The sequence below is a fragment of the Pipra filicauda genome, unplaced genomic scaffold (assembly GCF_003945595.2).
Source record: "Pipra filicauda isolate LSUMZ 115617 unplaced genomic scaffold, ASM394559v2 scaffold39_size4671491_pilon, whole genome shotgun sequence".
In the NCBI taxonomy this organism is placed as follows: Eukaryota; Metazoa; Chordata; class Aves; order Passeriformes; family Pipridae; genus Pipra; species Pipra filicauda.
Genome location: NW_024104531.1, coordinates 1,991,630 through 2,012,532, shown reverse-complemented (window position 1 = coordinate 2,012,532; position 20,903 = coordinate 1,991,630). Strand labels below are relative to the sequence as shown.

The following is a 20,903-nucleotide window of genomic DNA, read 5'->3' as shown; positions in this document are numbered from 1 at the left end:
GCCTGCTACATATGGGCTAAGATGTATCAGTTAAGCTTTTAGCCTGGTTGGATTGTTTGTTTGCTCCTTTTCAGTTTGGTCAGGCACATAACATAATTTAAAATATAAAGCAAAAACAGGTTATTTTCTTTTGTTTTATTCTTTCCTTCTGTCAACATTCAGTAATGTAATATTTCATATTCCTGCCTAACAAGTCATTATTTAAAACATTAATAGTATGTGGACCTGATAATATTTATTTGAAAAGACATAAATAAGCATCTGAAAAAAATGCAGAAGAAAAAGAGCACACACCTACTACAAAGCAACACCTTTGAAATATGAGTTCTTGTCAAGATAATACAGTATGCTAATTTTCAAAAATGCAACTAATACACAAAGACTTAACTCTTCCTGAACCAAATAATACCCTGGCATTAGTAGCAGCAAGAATCACTTCTGTGATTCCATATGCATAACCAACACTGGATACTAGATAGGGTTGACTGTAAAAGAAACAAAAACAAACTATTTTTGAGAAATCCTCCATATGAAGGGTATAGCTCAAGACTGGAAGCAGACAAGCAAACCGTATTGCCAGACCGATTCCTCATAGAATGGAGACAACTGGAAAGCTTTTCGCTCTACTCAGAAGAGCCATTTTTTTCTGAACGAAATTAATTCTTCATTCAGTTAAATTGAGAAATTAACTGAATCTAACAAGTAAGTTAAAGGGTTGAGAGGAAATTTTGACATTGACAATAAATAATCTTACTTTGCTAACTTTGTCTGACTAAAATAGCTAGAATGGATTTTCTTAAACAGGAAATGATTAAGCTGTGTAAGAGCATATTAGTTATCTAAATTATGCCTCAAATAATGATTTCAAAATAGATTTTTTTTCCTTTTCATTCAAAGGAGTTCACATATTCCCTCCATCCACTCTCCTTCAACTACCCTGCATGGTTAGTTGTTGATTACCTGTTAACTTTTCCATTTCCATGGATTCACATGTGGTTTGTCCCTAGAACTGCCAAACAGAATAACAGTTCTATAAGCCCGTATTTGAACATTTCATTTCACATAATGCATTCATCTATGTCTGAAAACCTAAACTAGCTTCTAGTTCTAGTACACATTCTTTATCTTCCCAGTTTGCATTTACACTTTCCACTCTTTCTCATTGCTTCCCTCTTCTCCCAGCACGCTGGGGGCCACCTGGTCTTTGCACTTCATTTGTACCTATCTCCTCCTCCCACATTTCTAAGATACCTCCTCTGTACCCTCTCTTGTCTTCTCTCTAAGAGGACAATCTTTCCACTAATATTCAAGTGACAATCCCCGTTGCTATCCGAGTACTTACACACAATTTAAGACTATTTTCTTCACCATCACAGAGGCATTTTTAAGCTTTTATTTAAAAGGAAAACAAAACCAATCATGTCATCTCCTTATGCAGCAATGTATATATATTGTTGCTATTTACAATAGCATGTGCCTAGGTGAACCTGTTCTCTGAACTGCTATTCATATTATTTCTAAATAATACCCTACTGATGTCTACTGAACTGTGCAGAAACATCGTTCACAAACACATATTTATTTATGTTAAGGCTAGTACATAACTCTCTAAGATTCATTTCAAATGTATTTAGGAGATGAAAAACCAAAAAAAAAAAAAAAACAAACTAGACAAAGGGCCAAAATAAAAGCAAAAAAGCCTATCTGAAGACATTTTATTCCAGTATACACCAATCTTGTCTGCAGTCTTCTGAATGTACCTCTCTGTCATTGAATTTCTGTTGCTGAGTTAATACTGTCTCAACATGATAAAAGGAGCCAATACAATGAAATGGCATAACAAAACATTTTACAGCAGACACACACAGATGATTAAAGATTTAATCAACAACAACAAAAAGTTATCCTAGCTTTGAAGTATGCTTTAGCAAAACAAATTGTCCAAACAATTTCATAAAGTATACTGAAACAATTCTTTTTTGAAAAAGAACAAGAGTTGCTGATGGCTGCTTAAGAAATGGAAAAACCTGTTAACTACATTTTAAGAATGTGTATATTAAAATAAAATACGATAGGAACTGCAAAGCACGGTAAAATTTATTGTGTATGTATGTTTTCCTTTTGTCACAGGGTACATGAAAGTATGAAATATTTTGCTTTCAAGCTTGTGTTCTGAATTACCTAAAGTCGATACCCAACACACTGAGCAGGAGACATTGTTAAATTTCACTTTGACACCATCATCTGTCACTCCACCTGTACTTTGAAAAATGAACTCTAAGCAATCAAACCACTTTCTTTCATGGAAAATATTAACTGGAGTCTGCAAAAGTAGCCTGCAAAGAAAAGAATGTTTTTGTAATAGTAACAACAACGCTGAACGCTGCTGTAAAGGTCAGATACAAAATACAACTAAAAACATTACGAAAAGGAAAATAAATATGCAACTTTTTACACCAAGTCAAGGACTTGAGAAGGTAGTTCAGAAAGACCACTGTTTTAATAAAATATCTGGGTATTATGGACATATAATAATGCTGTGTCTGAAACTTACCAACACTTGAATTCAGATCTCCATTCTCAGAGTCTGCTCCATGCTGGTTATTATTCGCATGATAGTTGGACATAGCTTCCAATTTAATTTTTTTCACTTTCATTGCTTCTGCTATGGCAGCATTGGTGGCAGTTGCTGCTGCTGCAGCTGCTGCTGTCAGACCTGCAAAGAAGAAGGAAAAACTTTAATATACATTATTCTATTATTCTCCATTATAGGGACTACGATTGTTATTCTTTCTTCATGCTTGTTATGTAATGAACAGAGAACACTGCAGAGTATTATTCTTTTTCTTGGATTTGAAAACTATCCACTTTTTCAAGTAAAATATTTCTCATCATATTTAGATAATTACTGCTATACTTCGACCTAAACCTGAACTTGGTATCCAGTAACTGCATCCATAATACAATCATAACTAGCTACAGCTACAAACACATGCAGTCAAAAATCTAATTTAGCTTCAAAATGGTGTCCTGAGTGTCTGACTATAAATAGGTGAACATTTAGGTAACAGTACTTAGGAAAAAAATCTTTAGCTCTCAAATGTTTGACACGCTAAAGAAAAGAGAAAAAATGGGTATAATTTCTATTTAGTAGTAACAGATGATAGAACTCAGACATTTCTCAATTCATATATAACAGCAAGGAGATGTAATCACTTAGGAAGCATCTTTTTCAGACTTGAAGGCACTAAGGTATTTAATGGTTACAGTATGGAAACCCCAACCACTGCATATCATTTGTCTCAGCATCTATTTCTATGACCAAATGAAGAATTAATTCAAATTATAAATCTATGGTAATCATAAATCTAAGGTATTTATCAATAAGAGGAATTATTAAACCCATTTAATCCCAATTCCAAAGCCACCCGTGGGCAACCAAAGCGCTCTTCCTACTAAACCAAATTTCTGCCATCCAGTCATTTACAAGAATGTTCAACAAAAACAGGAAAGTTTCTCTCTGTCACTAGCAGTTAGAGAAATGGTCCAGTAATGCCTTCATAACTCAAAATTAGATGCAGCCTTTAATCAAAGTCACAAGCATAATTTTTTGCCCTCTTCCCTAAGGCAGGGTAATTCTTCTGTGGTCCCCAAACGCTGCTGCTACCTACTCAGATCCATGTCCCCCATCCCGGGTGCCAGCAGAGAGAAGTCAATGTCAAAACTTTACAAGAGCTGCCTCCCCCACCCAATTGATGCAGGGGGTGGAGATGGAAATGAAAGAGAACTAAATTTAAGAAATAAAAGAGAAGGTATGAAAGCAGGTAAGTTTAATGGAATGATGCAATCTCAGCCCTCAGCATGTGATGCCACAAGAGAAGAATAGACCCTCAGTCATTCTGAATCAAGGTTCTTGACCTGACCATGGAGAAGGCTCGAAAAACCCACTGCAATTAGTTTAAAGGTGTGCCCGCTTGTCTGATTTTTAGCTACTCTGAGATGTGTGAAGTGTCTTATGGATCTCAAGAGGAATTAACTCCACAATTTACTATTCTAGTGGGCCAAGGCTGCTGTCTAGCATAGGAGGAGTGCAATTTAGCAGGAAAGACCAAATAAGCAAATATCCCCAGGCTGCTGAGATAAATATTGCTACTACCATTGCTTCCCAGGGTCTTCTGTCTCCTTTGACTCCTTACATGGAAAACAAGTTCACTATTGCCATGGTTTTGGCTAGCGATGGGGAGGGACAGAAGGCAAATTCTAGTTGGGAGAAGGCAGAAGGTGAACGGACAACAGGAGATCAATGAGGTAGCAGAAGAGATGCTTTTGAATATATGGCAGCTTGATACAAGGTTGTGTTCCCTTATTTCTTTGTATGACCACATAAAGTTCAGCAAACAGTTCCAGCTTCCTGACCCTCCTCACAGGCTGACTTCTAACACCTCCAAGTGCAACGAGAATTACCAAAAAAGTAGTAATTACAGATCAATATTATTTAGAAAACTGCTGTTTCAGATAGAAGATGTATCAAAAGCCAAAAGTCAAATGAGAAGGTGGATAAATATGAGGGTTTACTTTTATTTTAGCTTCTGCTACTAGTACAAATTGTGCATGTTCTGATCTTAAGAAGGTATTGACAATAACATGGATTGCTTCCAATGATATTTTTACCTTAGAGGAAGGATATGAAGCTATACATTACACAAATTTGGTTACAGTCCCTAAATTTGGCCACAGAAAAAGGGATGGTGCACCTCTGAACTCTGGTTTGCATCCTGTGTTCATTAAACAACACAATAACCTATACTTCCTTTTTTAATATATGTATACATCACTGACAAGTTAAAACTAGTATTTTTAAAGAACAATCCTTTGGAGGAATATTACAATACATTATATTCAATGAATACAACAGCAGGCCTCAAGCTTTAGGTTGTAACTATACTTCTACGCCAGCAGTTTTCAAGTGCTTCCAAGTATTGGGGTAAATTACATATTAAACAGATGCTGGACATAGGACTTGTGAGCCCACCCGTAATTATTATATTTCACTGGGATAATGACCTGCATGCAGAACTCCTAAAATATAAACTCTCTTTTGCTACAAAATTTGCAAAAAAAGTATGCTTTGGTGCTTCTCAACAAAACAGGCCATAATGCTTCACTTTGGATAGGGACTGAGAAACTAAAATACAAATTGCATAGTTCTGTAGTACAATTTTCGCAAGATAAAGCTTGTCGTAATAAATGATACTTTAAAAAAGCAGAAATTAAATGACTAATTTCATGGCTTCTCTCATATAGCCTCAGAAGTGATTGAAATGATTACTTTGCTATACAGAAATTAATTTAAACTATGGGAATCTGAAATGCATGTCTCATATACGCATCGGTGTAAGTAAGGGGGAAACGTGAGTAAGGAATAATCCTCAGAATTTTAGCCTAATGTTGTTCCTCACAGCCCTTCCAGCCTACAGCAGTTTCTCCTTTACTGCTACTTTTTCCCATCACCAATTATCAGAGCCACTGGTGCACTGTGGTATACTGGGGTATGGTGCAAGACAAGACTTCATCACAGAGCCCGACTTATCTTTCTTATCTCATTAGTATAGGCAGATAAACATATTATAAATAAAAGTTAACATGCTACTATGTATCTATATGCATATTTTAAAATACTAAACTTTAAAGTTCTACTATGGTATATACCTAAGTAAATACTTGGGATTTTTTTTTTAATTTATTGTTTGAAAAAGCCTTTTGACCTAAACATTATTTAATATCACTTTACTCTACAATAAGTAACCAAGGGATTTCCAAGGTGCACACTTCTCTACACTTCAGAAATTTTATCTTCAAAAATGAGATAATCAGATGGGACCCAGAAAGGCAACTGAAATCAAAGAAGTAAGGATCACACCAAGCAACCACTTAGGTATTTTTTTATTCTTCACAAATATTTATTTGAACAGTTAAAATGTATCCAGGCCAAAATATTCAATGAATTAAAGTCAATGATAGTTGTCATTAATATTCTGAAATTGATAAGTTGTTTATGTCTGGCATTCTTCCTGCTGATTATGCAGTGAGACAGGCACTTTATAAATATCTCATCACTCCATCGTCACACAAATTTCATCGACAGTGCTCACGCACAGCTATTAGCAATATGAATCTAACCATTACAAGAGGAATGAAAATCGAACATGTGGCATTAATACGCAGTCCTGGTTCCTAACCATCTGATAGGCAGATGGTGTAAAGCGGATTCTCCAGCTGAAATGAAGGGGCACATCATTTAAAACCTTGTTTGCATTCTAACTGATATCAGTGCCATATTGATATACATGATACATCATGGCAGTATTTGAACAATCTAGTTTGTTTCAGTCATAAATGTTTACAGCCTTGTTTTTTATCTTTAGAAGCATGTTCTGAAGAGCGTATTTTTAATTTATGAAACCTATTGTTTACTTCTGTTGAACCAGAAGATTAGCAAAGAGCAGGAATATTAAATTACCACAACCACAGCAGTATAACTAAGATGGATGAATAAAGTATGGTTTTTCAATAAAAGATGTTAGTAAAGGAATTAAAAAATTAGCCTAGACATTTTATGCATTAAATACATTTATTCATTTAAACCTTACAGCTTTTTTCCCATGTGACATACTTAGAACTTTAATGCTTTATAAAGCCATTCATTTAAATCTCTTACTGCATGCAATTAATCTTGTCCAACAATTTAATTCAAAAAGCAAAACATCAGAAAGTAAAGTTCGATTCAACCATCACACCTCTGAAGTAATCTCCGTACTGCTGACAGTTCCTATAGACTCATCAGCAAAAGTCTGTTCAAGGTGTCTTGCAGGAGCCGATGAATTTGAATTACAGCTCAACTGAGTGCTCGCCAAGCCCTAGTAGGAACTCAGGATCAAGAAGCAGAACACCAAAAGAGAGCGCAAAGGATCGTTTCCCTACTAAGACCTTCTCTCCTCCGTCACTAGATTACTTTGGCCTGTTGGGTGTGTTTGTAGCTGTTAATTATGTTAATAAAGTTGCAGCCTGCTGTCTCTGCCAAATATAATCACAAGCTTTTTCCTGCCAAGTCCTAGTCTAATTTACACCCATACAACTCTACTGAAGTCAGAATTTCGTGGGTGACAATGAGACCAGAAGTATGCCCAGTATGTGTGGTCTCTAATGCTGAAAAATGAATGAATGGAACAGAAAACAATGACAAAAAAACAAAGCATCTTCAGAAAACAATTCTGTTTTAAATATAAAGTGCCTGAGAGAGCTGTCATATATCATGACAGATTTTCAAAATGTGTACAAATTACTGGTGGGCACTAAATCACATCCAGGGTTTCTGTCTTCCTATTTTATATATAATATACACTATTCCCTGTCTGCCTTAAGAGAAAGCTCTTAAAACTTTCAGTTTTTTAAGTTCAGATGTGAGCAGCTTACAGTGCACCTTATTTGTGAAGGAAAACGGAAAAGGACTTATGAGTGTAACTTTTTCAGCCTCGAATATGTCTCAAAATAAACATTTTTAACTGTATGCCTAAACTTCATCCTGGGACAAATTACAAAATTAGTTAAGTAATTTTTCTTCATTCACTTTTAAATTCCTTCACATAACTATGCCTAAGAGTAATAAGAATTCCTAATAGTCATTCCAATAAATAATTATTAATTTCCTCAATACAACTATCTCATATATATATATGAATTCATGGGTACATAGAAAATTGAGTAATTTAGGACTTGGACATTTTCAAGAAACTCTACCTTTGTAATCATAGAACAGGCAGAAAAACAAAATACGACTGTCAGCAGTGTGTTACATTTAATTTCATTTATTTGCTGGAAAGTTCGCTCTGCAGAAACGGTTTACTCACCGCATGGGAGGAGGTCCAAATCTCCTCTAAATTCTGAAAGAACTCCTTTCATTATTTCAAATTAATGCTTAATCCTTTTTCTTATATTTATTTCAATGGTATTGACTTGAAAATAATTCATATCTTTTCTTGACTTAATTCCAGATTTCATACTGAGGTTCTTACTTTGGCAAAATTCTTACTAAAATCTGAAAAACTCTGCCCGAGAAAGAAAGGCAGGGTTACCTCCTAGGACTTGACCCCGATCACTCTGGGTTATTGCACTGGTTTCGTGGGTTTCAGCAGTTCAGGTACAAGTTTTTGGTAGCTTATTATGCTGCTGCCCAGTTATTTCAAATGAAATAGGATCCTAACCTTAGTCTCTGATCTAATGGGTGTTTTATATAGTGTGATACATAAAACAAGAAGGGGAAAGCAATCTGCAGGAGGACAGAGGTCTGATTACATAGACTGTATTGCAGAAAGGAGAACTTCAGACTAAACCGTAATGGTCTCCTAAAATATACTGAGTTTCACTAGTAGAATTCTTTCTGTACCATGTAGATCTGGGATCTCACAGTTATGCAGAAGCCTTTTTTCTGTTAAGATGTCTGGATTGATCCAATACAAGAAGACTGGTTTACCCTAAAATTTCAGTACCTGTTATTTTGGGATAATCAAAAAATTCTTGTCTGGCCCCTCTAGCTGTATTTTCCTGATGAATGTGAATGGTTCAGCTAAACTGCTCATCCAGATAACTTTTTAATAACTTTTAAAGGGCTATTATTAAAGATGTCATGTAAAAAGAAAGAGTGAAATAACTACTGCACTTTAAATATTGTTAAAGAAGGAATACTTAGAAAAAAAGTTATCCACAGTTTAGATTGGTGCAACTAAAATGAAAACTGTCAGTCTTGCACTGGGAGAAAACCAGTGTATGGGAAGCTCAAACCATCTGTTGTTCATCAGCCTAATCAGACCTTTTTCCTGTAACTACTTCAAAATTGCAATATGAATTTTGAGGTCTGGGTATTGCATTAAAGATAAAGAAGCAAAAGAGCTAAATTTCCTCCGCAATCTTCAAAACTAAAAATCTTTATACTTAAAATGTGCCTCCACAATTAATAACACAGTTGTAGAAATAAAACATGGTCCAAGTCATGTCCTCTTGATTTGTTTTGATAAAAGCAGACAAAACTTCATATTGACTGTACTTTTTGAATTTGATCTACTAGCAGTTTCAACAATGCTCAAAAAATATGTAAATGTAATTATTTTATTACCAATATTTGCCATTAACGGATGATTGACTTACATTCCATCAAGTTATTTTTTACTGAGGGTTTATTCCTTTGTACAGAAGAGTAAAAAGTGAAATCAAACAGTGCATTTCAAATACCGCAACAAATTACTAACTGTTCTATTTTAACAGGATTTTGTAATCTATGAATTTATTATTGGCTTGGTGCAGTTGTGACAGAATTAAACAATGTATGCTGCATAACTGCCTGGCTATACCGCAGTTTTCAGTAACAGTTCAAAATCGTACTTGAATGCACTCAGCATCAATACAATACAATTAAGAAAGCGCATTCTTTCTTAAACAACAGTCATCTTTTCAAAAGCAATAGATTCCCGGTTCTCATTCACTCTGTTGCATTATTCATTTCATGTGCAACCTCATGCTGGACCATAAATTGTTACTTTATCTAATCAAAGGCGACTTAACTCCACAGAAGGTCAAAGGTTTAATTTTGTGAAGTATTATCTTACACTATGAGTTTAACGGAAAAATAGAAGAAGAAAAACAGCCAAGAAACTGGTAATAAATGAACCTTTATTGCCTCAGGCATTGGCCTAGTTAATAAACTTTCATTGAAGGTTTCTTTCAACTGTTATGGACAATGAGGTAAAAAAAATCTTAAATTACAGCCATGTGTGACTTTTAAAGCAGGCATTCTTTTTTATCTCAACCTCCCCAGCTTAGGAAAAAGACAAAGAGATTGTCTTCAGTTTCTTAACCAAAAATGTATGCTTCTAAACAGATGAAAAAGTGCAGATCAAGCCTTTTAAAAGCAGAGGTCAGCTTTGAACAATATAAAAAAATACTTTTCCTGATCCACAATCTCGTTAACTGAATAGCATGCGATTCCAAAAAAAAAAAAAAAAGAAGATATGTGAGAAGGCAAAATATATTTACATATAAACAATATATTATGCTAACAATGATGCTTGGTTCCTAATCGACTTTCTGTTTTACATTTGTACTGCTAGAGTGCAATAATGGCTCTTGTTTAATAGAATGACTTATTATGGGAAAAATTTCCCTGCACTTTCTACAAACAGAAGTTCTTTTCTTCTTTTTGTGTGTATTATCTCATGTTCTTACAATACTAGTCTCCCTATTAGGGGAAATTAACAGGTTTAACATAATGACAGTTACTGGTGGTTATTGGTGCTCTGTGAATTTTCTTCATTTAATGTTCTTAGATTTTACTAACTACAATGTCTTTTATTGATATACTCTTTGGGACTAGTTTAGAGAAGTGTATTACAGTTAAAGTTATACAGCCAAAACCAATAAGAAAATCAGTAGTATTTAATAAAATGTTGGCCTTTAACTTTAGTCTAATTTATAACTAGATGAACAAAATTAATTAATTGTAACAGTGCTACAATTCAAAACTACTGAAAGGACGTGTTCATGCCTGTAAGAGCAGTAATGTAGCTAAATACTCATAATCTTTCAACCAGCAGGAGCTTTTGTAGTTTTTTTTATAAACCTAATCCACAGCTTGACACAGATCCTGGGGTAATGGCACACAGTTCTTTGATTAAACTAATACCTAAACACTGCAGAGGCAGTCTGATGGCCCCGTGGAAGTACATCTCCCTACAACTTTGGAGCTTAGCCTTGCAAACAGAATTCTTGCAAATTCTTTCCCGTAGACCCACTGTAGTCCAAATGCCTAATCATGTGAGTGACATTTAACTTATTCATGTTTATAAGTATTTGTGGCATCAGAACAAGTTCAGAATAAAATGAGATTTTAACTGTGGACCGCAGCGGTGCAATTTTAGCTTTCATAGATTTCTGGTGGGATGGATGAGCTCACAAGAGACCTATTCTCTGCACTGGGTCCACACACTGAAGAAACCTCCCACTAATATTTACTGAACGTGTTATCAAGGCCTTTGTGGCCTTTATGGCTTTGGTCCTAAAGCAACATTTTTGCCTCAAGAAAGCAAGATTAGATTCTCACTTTCAGTGCACAAGAATAGTCAGTCTTCTGCCATCCCCAGGAAGTAAAAACACCGTTAATCCTACTCATGAAAAGAGAAGGCAAGGAATTCAGGGCTTTAGCTGCAAACAATCACCTTCCCTAACTAAGATGAAATATTATCACAGCTGCTCATTAGAGGAGTAGTCCTTCAATAAATCTTTAAAATATAAACCACTATTTTAAGATATTTTCAGTTTCCCCAAGACTATTCACTAATGGAGTAAAAATATGCAACACGTATAAAAAACCCTAAAATACCTTTAAAGAACAACTTTGATCCTGTTTTGTCATATTTAGGTTGAAAGCAAATAATGTTTCCCACTCCCCACCCAGAAAAAGAAACCTTTATAATACAATAACACTAACAAATTCTACAATATTCTTCTGATTGCCTCTCTCTATTGGTAGTGAAGCAGGTTGCAACAAGAATTAGGATGGCAGAAGTCAATATAATGCTGGAAAAAAATCCCAGAAATTCACTGGTTATTTCCAGATACATATACCCTTATTTTAACACAGAAACTTGGGTAAGAGAATCTTCACGTTTCAAAATGTAATGAATTCACCTGTAAGGGTCAAGAGAGTCTCTCCTTCTTCGTTCCTTTATTCACTAGAAGTGCTGTAACTTCAAGAGCTGCATTGTGGCTTTGGGGCTCTTTTTTTTTTCTTTCTTTTTTTTTTTCTGTTCTTTTTTAAGTTTCGTCAGATCCATTATGCATTACGCTGTGCCAGAGGCAAGGCATGGGGCTAAATGTACTATTACAGCACAGTGATAGCAGAGTATTGTACGTGATGCAGAACTGTGATACCGTACAAAGTAGCTGTGATAACGACTTACAGGTAACACTGTGTATTCCTTTTTTTCAGATGAAAAGGCAGTCAACTGTCACAGACAGCCCTCTCTCACCTATATCCTTCCTCTACTTGTTGCAGGAGGTAACAGAACACTAAATCCCACAGGCAGCACCCTGAGTGCTCACCAAGGCACTAGACAAATGCACTGTGTTGGTCTTTTCTATTTGAAGACACACTATCTCTTTCCAATACAAACTATGGCATAGCAGTGGCCTGATGTGCACTTGTGTCTTGTCCCAGCACTCTGTCAAAGCATGGATATTAGGACAAATTTGTTTACTGAAAGAGTGTCTAAGCATCAGAAAAGGCTCCCCAGGGAAGGGGTACAGTCACCATCCCTGGAAGCGTTCAAAAAATGAGTAGGCATGGCACTTTGCAATATGGTTTAGTGGGCATGGTGGTATTTGGTCAAAGGCTGGACTTGATGATCTTGGATGACTTTTTCAACTTTATTGGCTCTATAATTTTTTGATTCTATGGCCAAATTATCACCTCAGATCACAGGAGTTCTCTCACATCCGCAAAGTTACCATACAGTAACTCTGGATACTTTTATTTTGTACCTCAGAATTGCCTGCTATGCAAAAATAAACATCTGAGGACTGTTAACTGTGCTAAAGAGGAAAACATGATATTAATAATGCATACATAATTATTGTACTTAGTTGTAATACGAAAACAATCACGCAGTAGCTTTTCTACAATTCCTACCATATTGGTATAATTGCAGTCTATATCACGAAGATCTGCAGATTTACGTATGTGATCATAAGTATCACTTCCAAAAGTGCTTCATATACTTTGAAGCCAACAGTTGATTGGTACCCCTGTCTAACTCACTATGAATAAATACTCAAAGGTCACCAAATATTCAAGCATAAGAGAGTCCCAATATTGTCTGTGGCAGAAACCTAAGAAATTCTCATGATATGCTACATAAATGAGACATTACATGTTCACTTCTAACAATACTTGGTGAAAGATAAAGTTTTATGTTACCATGATCCTCTCAACTTGGTAGCATCTGTCAATAGACAAAATATGATGACAACAGTTATTTCACAGATTCCCCATTTTGTAGGGAGAACTAGATTATAATTTGCAGCAGATAATTTAAATAATCTTTTCTTCGGCCATTAATGAACAGCATATCAACAGATCTGGATTTTCACAAATTTATTTGTTACTGGAAATCACTTTCCTCCACCTTCTCAACATTCGCATAAGCATGAGATGGGATGTGTGCTTTCTAATTTCTCATTTCTCTAGGTTATGACCTTCTTTCTGATCATTGCTAAAATTTCAAGTTTTAGACCTATTTGACATTCAGATTGGCAAGATGGACCGCACACTTAGCACAGAGTGAGGAACAGAAATAACTGACAAAAATTCAGTTAACATCTGGATAATAACCCATTATTTTTATCCCGGTCACAAGTAATCTAACTTCAATTAACTACAAGATGCAACCTCAGTACTTAACAATGGAAGTACTAATACTCTAATTGAATTGATTCTTCAACTAAAAATATCAGTAGTCTGTATAGTGTATGTGTATTTCTTTGTGTTTTCTAGATATTACTAGTCTTCAACACTATAACTTCTAGACTAAAATTTTACGTATGAATAATTTGATAAAATAGAAAAGGATCATTATTGTTACTTTATATTAGAAATCAGAACACCATTCTAGTAATTTCATACTAATGTTGACTTGAAGTCACTTCGGAAGACATAGAGATAGGTAATAAGATTACAAGTATAAAATGTTGGTTTATAATCAACATTTGTCACTGCACAGCCCAAAAAACTGCTGGCCATTTTCCAAAGTGAAGAACATACTAGCTCTGAAACATGTCCATGGCATGCATAAAATTTAGAGGAAATGAGAGAAAATTACCGGATTTGTTGCAATTTCTTATATTAAATTGAATTCTTAATCGCTAGTTAAAACATCTTAAAACACATGCTCAGCTTTGCAAACAGAGGAATTGACTTTTAAATGGATGCAAACCTATTGTTAGATTTAATTCTGCGATGCACTTACAGCCCATAAAAATTAAAGAATTTTTTTCTGCCAGTTGCTCAGAAGTTTGAGCCATTTTTAGCATTCTCTATGTTTGTTCTATTCTTTAATTGGATGTATTAGTCACATGCTATATTTCTTTGCCAAGCTTGAAAAAGAGTGATTCCTCCACCTATCAAAACAGATTTTCAAAGGCAATAACAGGCCCCAGGAGAACTGTGTTTTATCTAAGCTGCATACTAACCAATGGGTAGTACACAGTGAGGTTTCATATAATAAAGGCAGATGAATCAACATGATTCTGTCCTTCCAGCAACAATATTTAATAAAGATGCCATGTCGTTTAGAGACATCCATATATGCACCATGCAGTACTGTGATCAAATGTGTGTGTGTAAATGGACTTTATTTACATTTTTCTTTCTTTGCTGTTGACATCCTGCCCTTCTCAACTACGGCAACCACATTTCAAAAGTGGCAGTATAGTGTTGTCTCAACTGACCATGGTTTTGAAGAAAAATATTGACAAGTAGTTTTTTTCCATTCTCGTGTTTTTTTGTAAGAAAGCTTACAAGGCAGGAAAACTTCAGTGAATATTAGTGAAATGTTCTACTTTTGCTGGAAACTGCTACCATTCAAGCATAAGTGATTGATATTGCTCATATCAAAGAGCATGGAAAACAAAATTAATTATAAAATGGCTTCAGTGCATGGAAAAAAGATTGCCTCCTACAACGTTTATGATATACAGGAATTTTGGATGGATTCATTCCAGTCTCCTAAATGAACAGTTGACATTCCTACGTCAAACTAAAAGAACACCAGAAAACCAACTGTATCCTGGGCTGCATCAAACAAAGCATGGCCAGCAGATTGAGGGAAGTGATTCCCCCTCTCTACTCTGTTCTTGTGAAAGCCCAGCTGGAGTACTGTGTTCAACTCTGAGGCCCCACAAGAAGGACATGGACCTGCTGGAACAAGTCCAGAGAAGGGCCACGAAGATGATCAGAGGGCTGGAGCACCTCTCTCATGAAGATAAGCTAAGAGAGCTGGGGCTGTTCAGCCTGGAGAAGTGAAAACTCTGGGGAGACCTTATAGTGGCCTTCCAGTACCTAAAAGGAGCCTAGAAGAAAGCTGCAGAGGGATTTTTACAAGGGCATGTAGTGACAGGACAGCGGCATTCAGCTGAAACAGGGTAGGTTTAGATTAGATACTAGGAAGAAATTCTTTACTGTGAGGGTGGTGAGGCATTGGAACAGGCTGCCCAGAGAAATCATGGATGCCCCATCCCTGGAAGCATTCAAGGCCAGGTCGGATGGGGTTCTGAGCAACCTGGTCTAGTGAGATGTGTACCTGTCCACAGCAGGGCTTGGAACTAGATGATCTTTAAGGTCCACTCCAACAAAAAACATTCTATGAAATACCAACCTTACGAAGAGGATCAAGTATTTTTTGCATCTAATCACAGCAGCAGCTCGCCTCAATCTTACCCTTTTATAAAAGAGATATTAGCGAGCTTTTTTTACTTCAAGTTACCATATAAACACCAAAAAAATAAACTTTAGTCCAATGCAAAGCTTCTACCTTTGTGCTGTCTCTCTCCAAATCAGTCCTTCACTAACACTGTTTTACAAAACTGTCTACAGAAGCAATAATATCTGGAGAACGCCACCAACAGAATACATTTCACCATGTATTAACTTTGTTTTTTTCATCCTATGTGTTCATATAAAAGGCCAAGATGCAAAATTATGGAAGGTATTTTTTCTAACAGTAGGATTTGGCTTTTTGACAGACTCTGTGAACAGTTATTTTGGCAGCTTTAGAGATGCCCCTAGGTCAGTCACTTGGTTAGACAGCTGATGGTCTGAGTCTCTTGTCTGCCATTTTCTTACAATTTATCTTCAGTTAGTTGTAAATTAAATCCAGAAAGATCATTACCCCACACTTACAAGACCTCTGCTTAACACATGTGCCAAGCATCCCTTCCAGAGAAAGCCACACTTGGTAGTAAGAAGAATCTGAAGAGACATTGAAAGAAAAATATATGAATAATATCTGGATGGGTTTTGAAATAGCTCACCTTTAGCTAAAAATACCAAGAGAAGAAGAAGTTGGAGGCTATTGAATTTTAATTCTGATATTACCAGAAGCATCAGATGTCATCTATGTTTTAATTTTATTCCCCTCTACCTATTAGATGGAGATAACACTTCCTTACTTTACAGAAGCATTATCAACATAAATCAACCATGAGTTGTACCAAGCTATAAAAACAAAGAAAGTGCCAGGCATACATTAATATTGGTGTCAGCCCTTATTCTAAATCTATAAAGTCAAACAAAGTCCATAAAATGCAAACTAAACTTGCCTAAGAAGTGAGGTCAGCAGTTCAGTGTAAGGTGTACACGGATAAAAATCCACAAAGGGACTATGAAAGTGAAACATTGCTTTCAATTTTACCATGCACCTTAAAAGGTCACAAAGCACTTCTGAGCCCAGGAAACACTGAGAAAGAATGGGAAATAAACACTTTTATTAATTTAACTGTAGTGTTTTTCTTAAAACCATCAAATTAACAGATGCAAGTTTTTTACCAACTTGAAATGCAAGTTGGCATATGGTCAATTCAAATTCTGAAGCAGGAAGGGCATAAGATCAATAGTTTAGCAATTTTCAAAAAAAGATCAAAACACATCTCAATTTCTGATGATTTTTCAAAAAATCTTAATTCCACGAAAGCTACTTGAGGCTTTATTAAAATAAAGTTTAAAAAATCTCCCTCCTTTCATTGCTACCTGAACTAGTTAAATGTTAAATATACTCTCCCTAAATCACTGACAATCACAAAAGGGAATATAATGATTTTACCTTATGTTTGTAAAATGTGACTAGTTTTTTTTTGTTGACTGTAAAGGAAGTCGTATTCTGAAAAACAGGATATTAAGGATAAAAAAATATAGTTCTAATCTAATTGTACCATAAAGCCATTACATATTTTAGAAAATGTCCCAAAAAGAAAAAGGAACAATATGATTATCTAATAATCTTTCCATCCTTTACTGACAGGAAAAAACAGGTGTATATTTGAGAACTATTACAATAGCTTACCTGTTCAAGGATACAGTATGAAAATACTTAATTCTTTATCTCTACATTAATTTTGAGTCAAGAACTTCATAACAGCATATTCTCAACCTTGTTTCTAATCCTTACACACACAAAAGGAGAAAATCAATGTTTGTTTTAAACAGAGAAGTAATAACATTAAGGAAAATTCTTATGCAAAGGTCCATCTATCATAAATTAATGCATTCAAGCCTGATGTGAACAACAGCCTCCTCAGCTGTTGATGCATTTTCCAAATATATTGGTTCACTCAGTCCTGGCATAGACTTTGTTTCTCTGAAATATCTTCATGTATAATGACTACAGAAACTTTGTATATAAGTGTAAGTCAAAACTGTATGATTTTATTTGTTCAGATGAATTGTTCCAAGCAGATCAAGTACTGCACACCACATAGTAACACCCAAAGAGGATCTTCTTTGAAATAACACTGCCTAATTAAAATATTCAGGTATTCTCTCATTTTCTCAGAGCTTCATTGGTAGCCAAACACAGCCTTTAGGGTAGGCTCAGTACTGCCTTAGAGTTCATGCAATACAGAATTATTTCTATTTCAAATTGTTAAATAATGGCTACAAGAAGCAATTAAAAATTCAATATATTAGTTCTAGTTTCCAGTTTATCATCTGTAGATATATTTTGCAACCCTGAACAAATAAATATCATTAAATAGCACACGCTCTCCTCAACAGCCCTAGAGAAGAAAGAAATGATGATTACTCTTGCAGGTCGTGGTTGGCAAATACAGGCAGTTAGTTCTGCCTGGGGTAAGTGGGAGGTGAAGCCATGAACTGTAGCTGCAGTCCTGTAATGCCTAAAACACGAAACGTTTTGCATGCACCTAATCTGGCAAACCTAAGATCTATAAGTTTTCCTGGTTTGTTCTGGTGGTGCTTTTTAAAATAATATACTATGCATCTATGTATATATAATATGTTTTTTAAAACTAATACAATGTATCTTGCAGTTTTAGTATATGCTATTCCTATTGTATACTTTCTGCACTAATTGCACTCTATCATGCATCTGTAAGCAGTATCTTCTTTATTTTTGTTATTATTATTTCCATATTCATTTTAAACTGTATTAAATATGATGAATATTGGGAGAAGAAATTGAAAAGAAATACGATAAAATGTCCAAAATATATTTGGAAAGATCAGTATATTTTTACTAATATTCAAACTTTATTTTCAGTAATCTTGTATTTTTAAAGGTAATTGTTTTGAGGATGTTTGAATTTCCCACTGAATTATACTAAAAAAATATAATACTCTACCAGATAGGCTAATTCTCATAAGTATTTATCCTGTGTATTTATGTTAAGTTACATGGTATGCTCCTAGAAATTAATATGAAGCCAAAGCAGTAGAGAGAGATATTTGAATTTGAAGTTCAGAAGCTGCTGACACTGGGCATTAGACCGTAAGTGGGTCAGAATAAACACTTAACATTCAAATTTAAATATAATATTGTGTAATACAAGAAGATCTATAGAGTCATAATGTCTGAATATATTAGGTATGATGATAATACTTGTATTGATTTCAGTCTGTTAAAATAATGAAACTGGATTACACAAATCAATTCTTGGAATACAACACAAAATCATATATTATTTCCTTTGCACTTTCAAAATAGGCTATTCAAGTGAGATTGGCTGTAACCATTTTAGATTTTAACTAAAAACAAATGTTAATTTTCTCACCTAAATTTTTTCACCGAAAAGAAATCTTATAATAGTCTTTGTTATCTTACGGTTGACAAGCTTAACAGTCTTTTAACCATCTAACAAACAGTTTTCTCTGTGTGATCAATTATTTAAGACTCTCACTCTTACATCATTACTTCTGCAAGGAGAGGAGGTGTTTCAATAGGAGGATCTACCATTAAAGACAATTAAAGAGCAGTCCGTTTCCTTTGGTGGAGGGAGGACACTCACAAAACACTGTAAAACATTCAAGAATGCATAGTTTCTGGTGATGTCTTCCCAGTTATACAGAACTAAATATTTCATAGCTTCTCAAAGTCTAACAAAAAATAAGGCATTGGCTTTTCAGGCTGTCAGGAATGGTGTTTTATTTTCCAACAGGGTGCTCAGAATATTTTAAAATTTTTCTACTCCAGATGGGAACCAGACTGTACTCTTGAAATTATCTTGCTATAAAAACACTTGAAAGATTATGTTTGTCCAGTATCGCTACTACTGTCACCAAACAAAAATTAAAAATACGGCATTTTTGAGAACATATGTTACAAAAACAACTGGTGATGCAGAACATGGAATGCAATCAAATCTGCAAAGCACAAAGCCTGCATTCAAATCTGAAGTGTGAAGCAAAGAGAAATTTGCATTGTGAATGCAATAAAAACTGCAAATCAGTTCTTTAAAAGCAGAAGACAGTCTGAGATAAGGGCTGCAGGCACCACAGCCTCACCAGGTGTGCAGAATACTACATATTTCCATCCTAGAAAGTTAAAGATCTGCAAGGAAGAGTCACACTCCTCTGTTGTTACCAAGAGGTAATTATACAACAGTATTTCTAATGATGGAGTCCCAAAGCAATGCTTCTCCACTTCCCAGTGGAAAATATCTTTTGAAGCAAAGAGTGGCTGTGGGATTCAAGAGGAGGGAAAACACATACCATAAAATATAATTAAAAATTGTGGAGGCTGCCTATGACAAGAATAACCATAAAAAACAGATACAAACCAGCTGGCTGTTAACAACTTCTGAGTTATAAAAATCTTAAACCTGCTGTAAAGCACTCAATTTGATTTACATAACCACAGAGCTGACATTCCTTTTAGGCTCCTCTGCTGGGGATTATTTTGACATGTTTTAAGGCAGCATAAAAAGCAACTGTGAAAGGAAGACATGTATCATCTTACATAAAAATTCATTCTTGCCTTAAGATTGGACTTACATGCTTTAATCCCAGCATCTTCACTGAAACTGGGAAATATCTTCAATGGCTACTGGTGATTTAATTTTATAACATTATCCCTTTGGTGCTCATATTTTTGATAAAGCTGATAGTGTGTGTATACATACAAACAAACAGGAAAAAAAATCTATACAATCACAGAAGCTTAAGTTCTGGTATTACTGCACAAAATATCAACATCACTAAGACCCACTACAGAGCACAGCATATCTAGTCTTAGATAGATTACGTTGCTTAAGATTGTGATTGGTCTTTGCTAAACAATAAAAACATTTCTTAGGAACGCAATGATGCAGACAGTGCTTTACACGACTAACACAGCTTGCTGTAGGGAATTAAAATAAACAAAATAAAATAAAATCAATCTTACATTGAGTGAAGTTTTGATGTATAAGTGCTGGCAGCTTACATTGCCCAGAGCACAGAATGAGTTTTGCCATTTGATAATTTGCTTGATTCACTGTCCTGCCTCATGCAGGGCATTTTATGCCTGATTTATGTTTAATCGAGTCACCTGCTTAATGTTAAGGAGGGTCACAGTTAGATAGAAGGGTTACGACCATATAAGGCTTTCAACATCTTCCAGCTTGACATAAGAAATGGGTGTAAGTGTTAGAGGTCAACCTTTTTCTTTTATTTTGATTTAATGTTCTCTATGGAATATTGCATAAAACATTAATGTACCACAAAACCAATTTGATTCCCTTTTGAAACACAGTAGGCAAATATGGATTAGAAGACTCGAAACACTGACAAAATAAAATAAAAGCAATCT

The 20,903-nt window shown here is 35.1% G+C and overlaps 1 protein-coding gene across 1 annotated transcript in view; it reads right to left on the bottom strand.

Moving 5' to 3' along the window:
* Positions 1-20,903, bottom strand: part of DACH1 (dachshund family transcription factor 1) — a 379,725-nt gene that overhangs the window by 191,084 nt on the left and 167,738 nt on the right. The window contains exon 3 of the mRNA XM_039385172.1: positions 2,555-2,716. Coding sequence (XP_039241106.1) covers positions 2,555-2,716 — 162 coding nt within the window. The remainder of the gene's footprint in view (positions 1-2,554; positions 2,717-20,903) is intronic.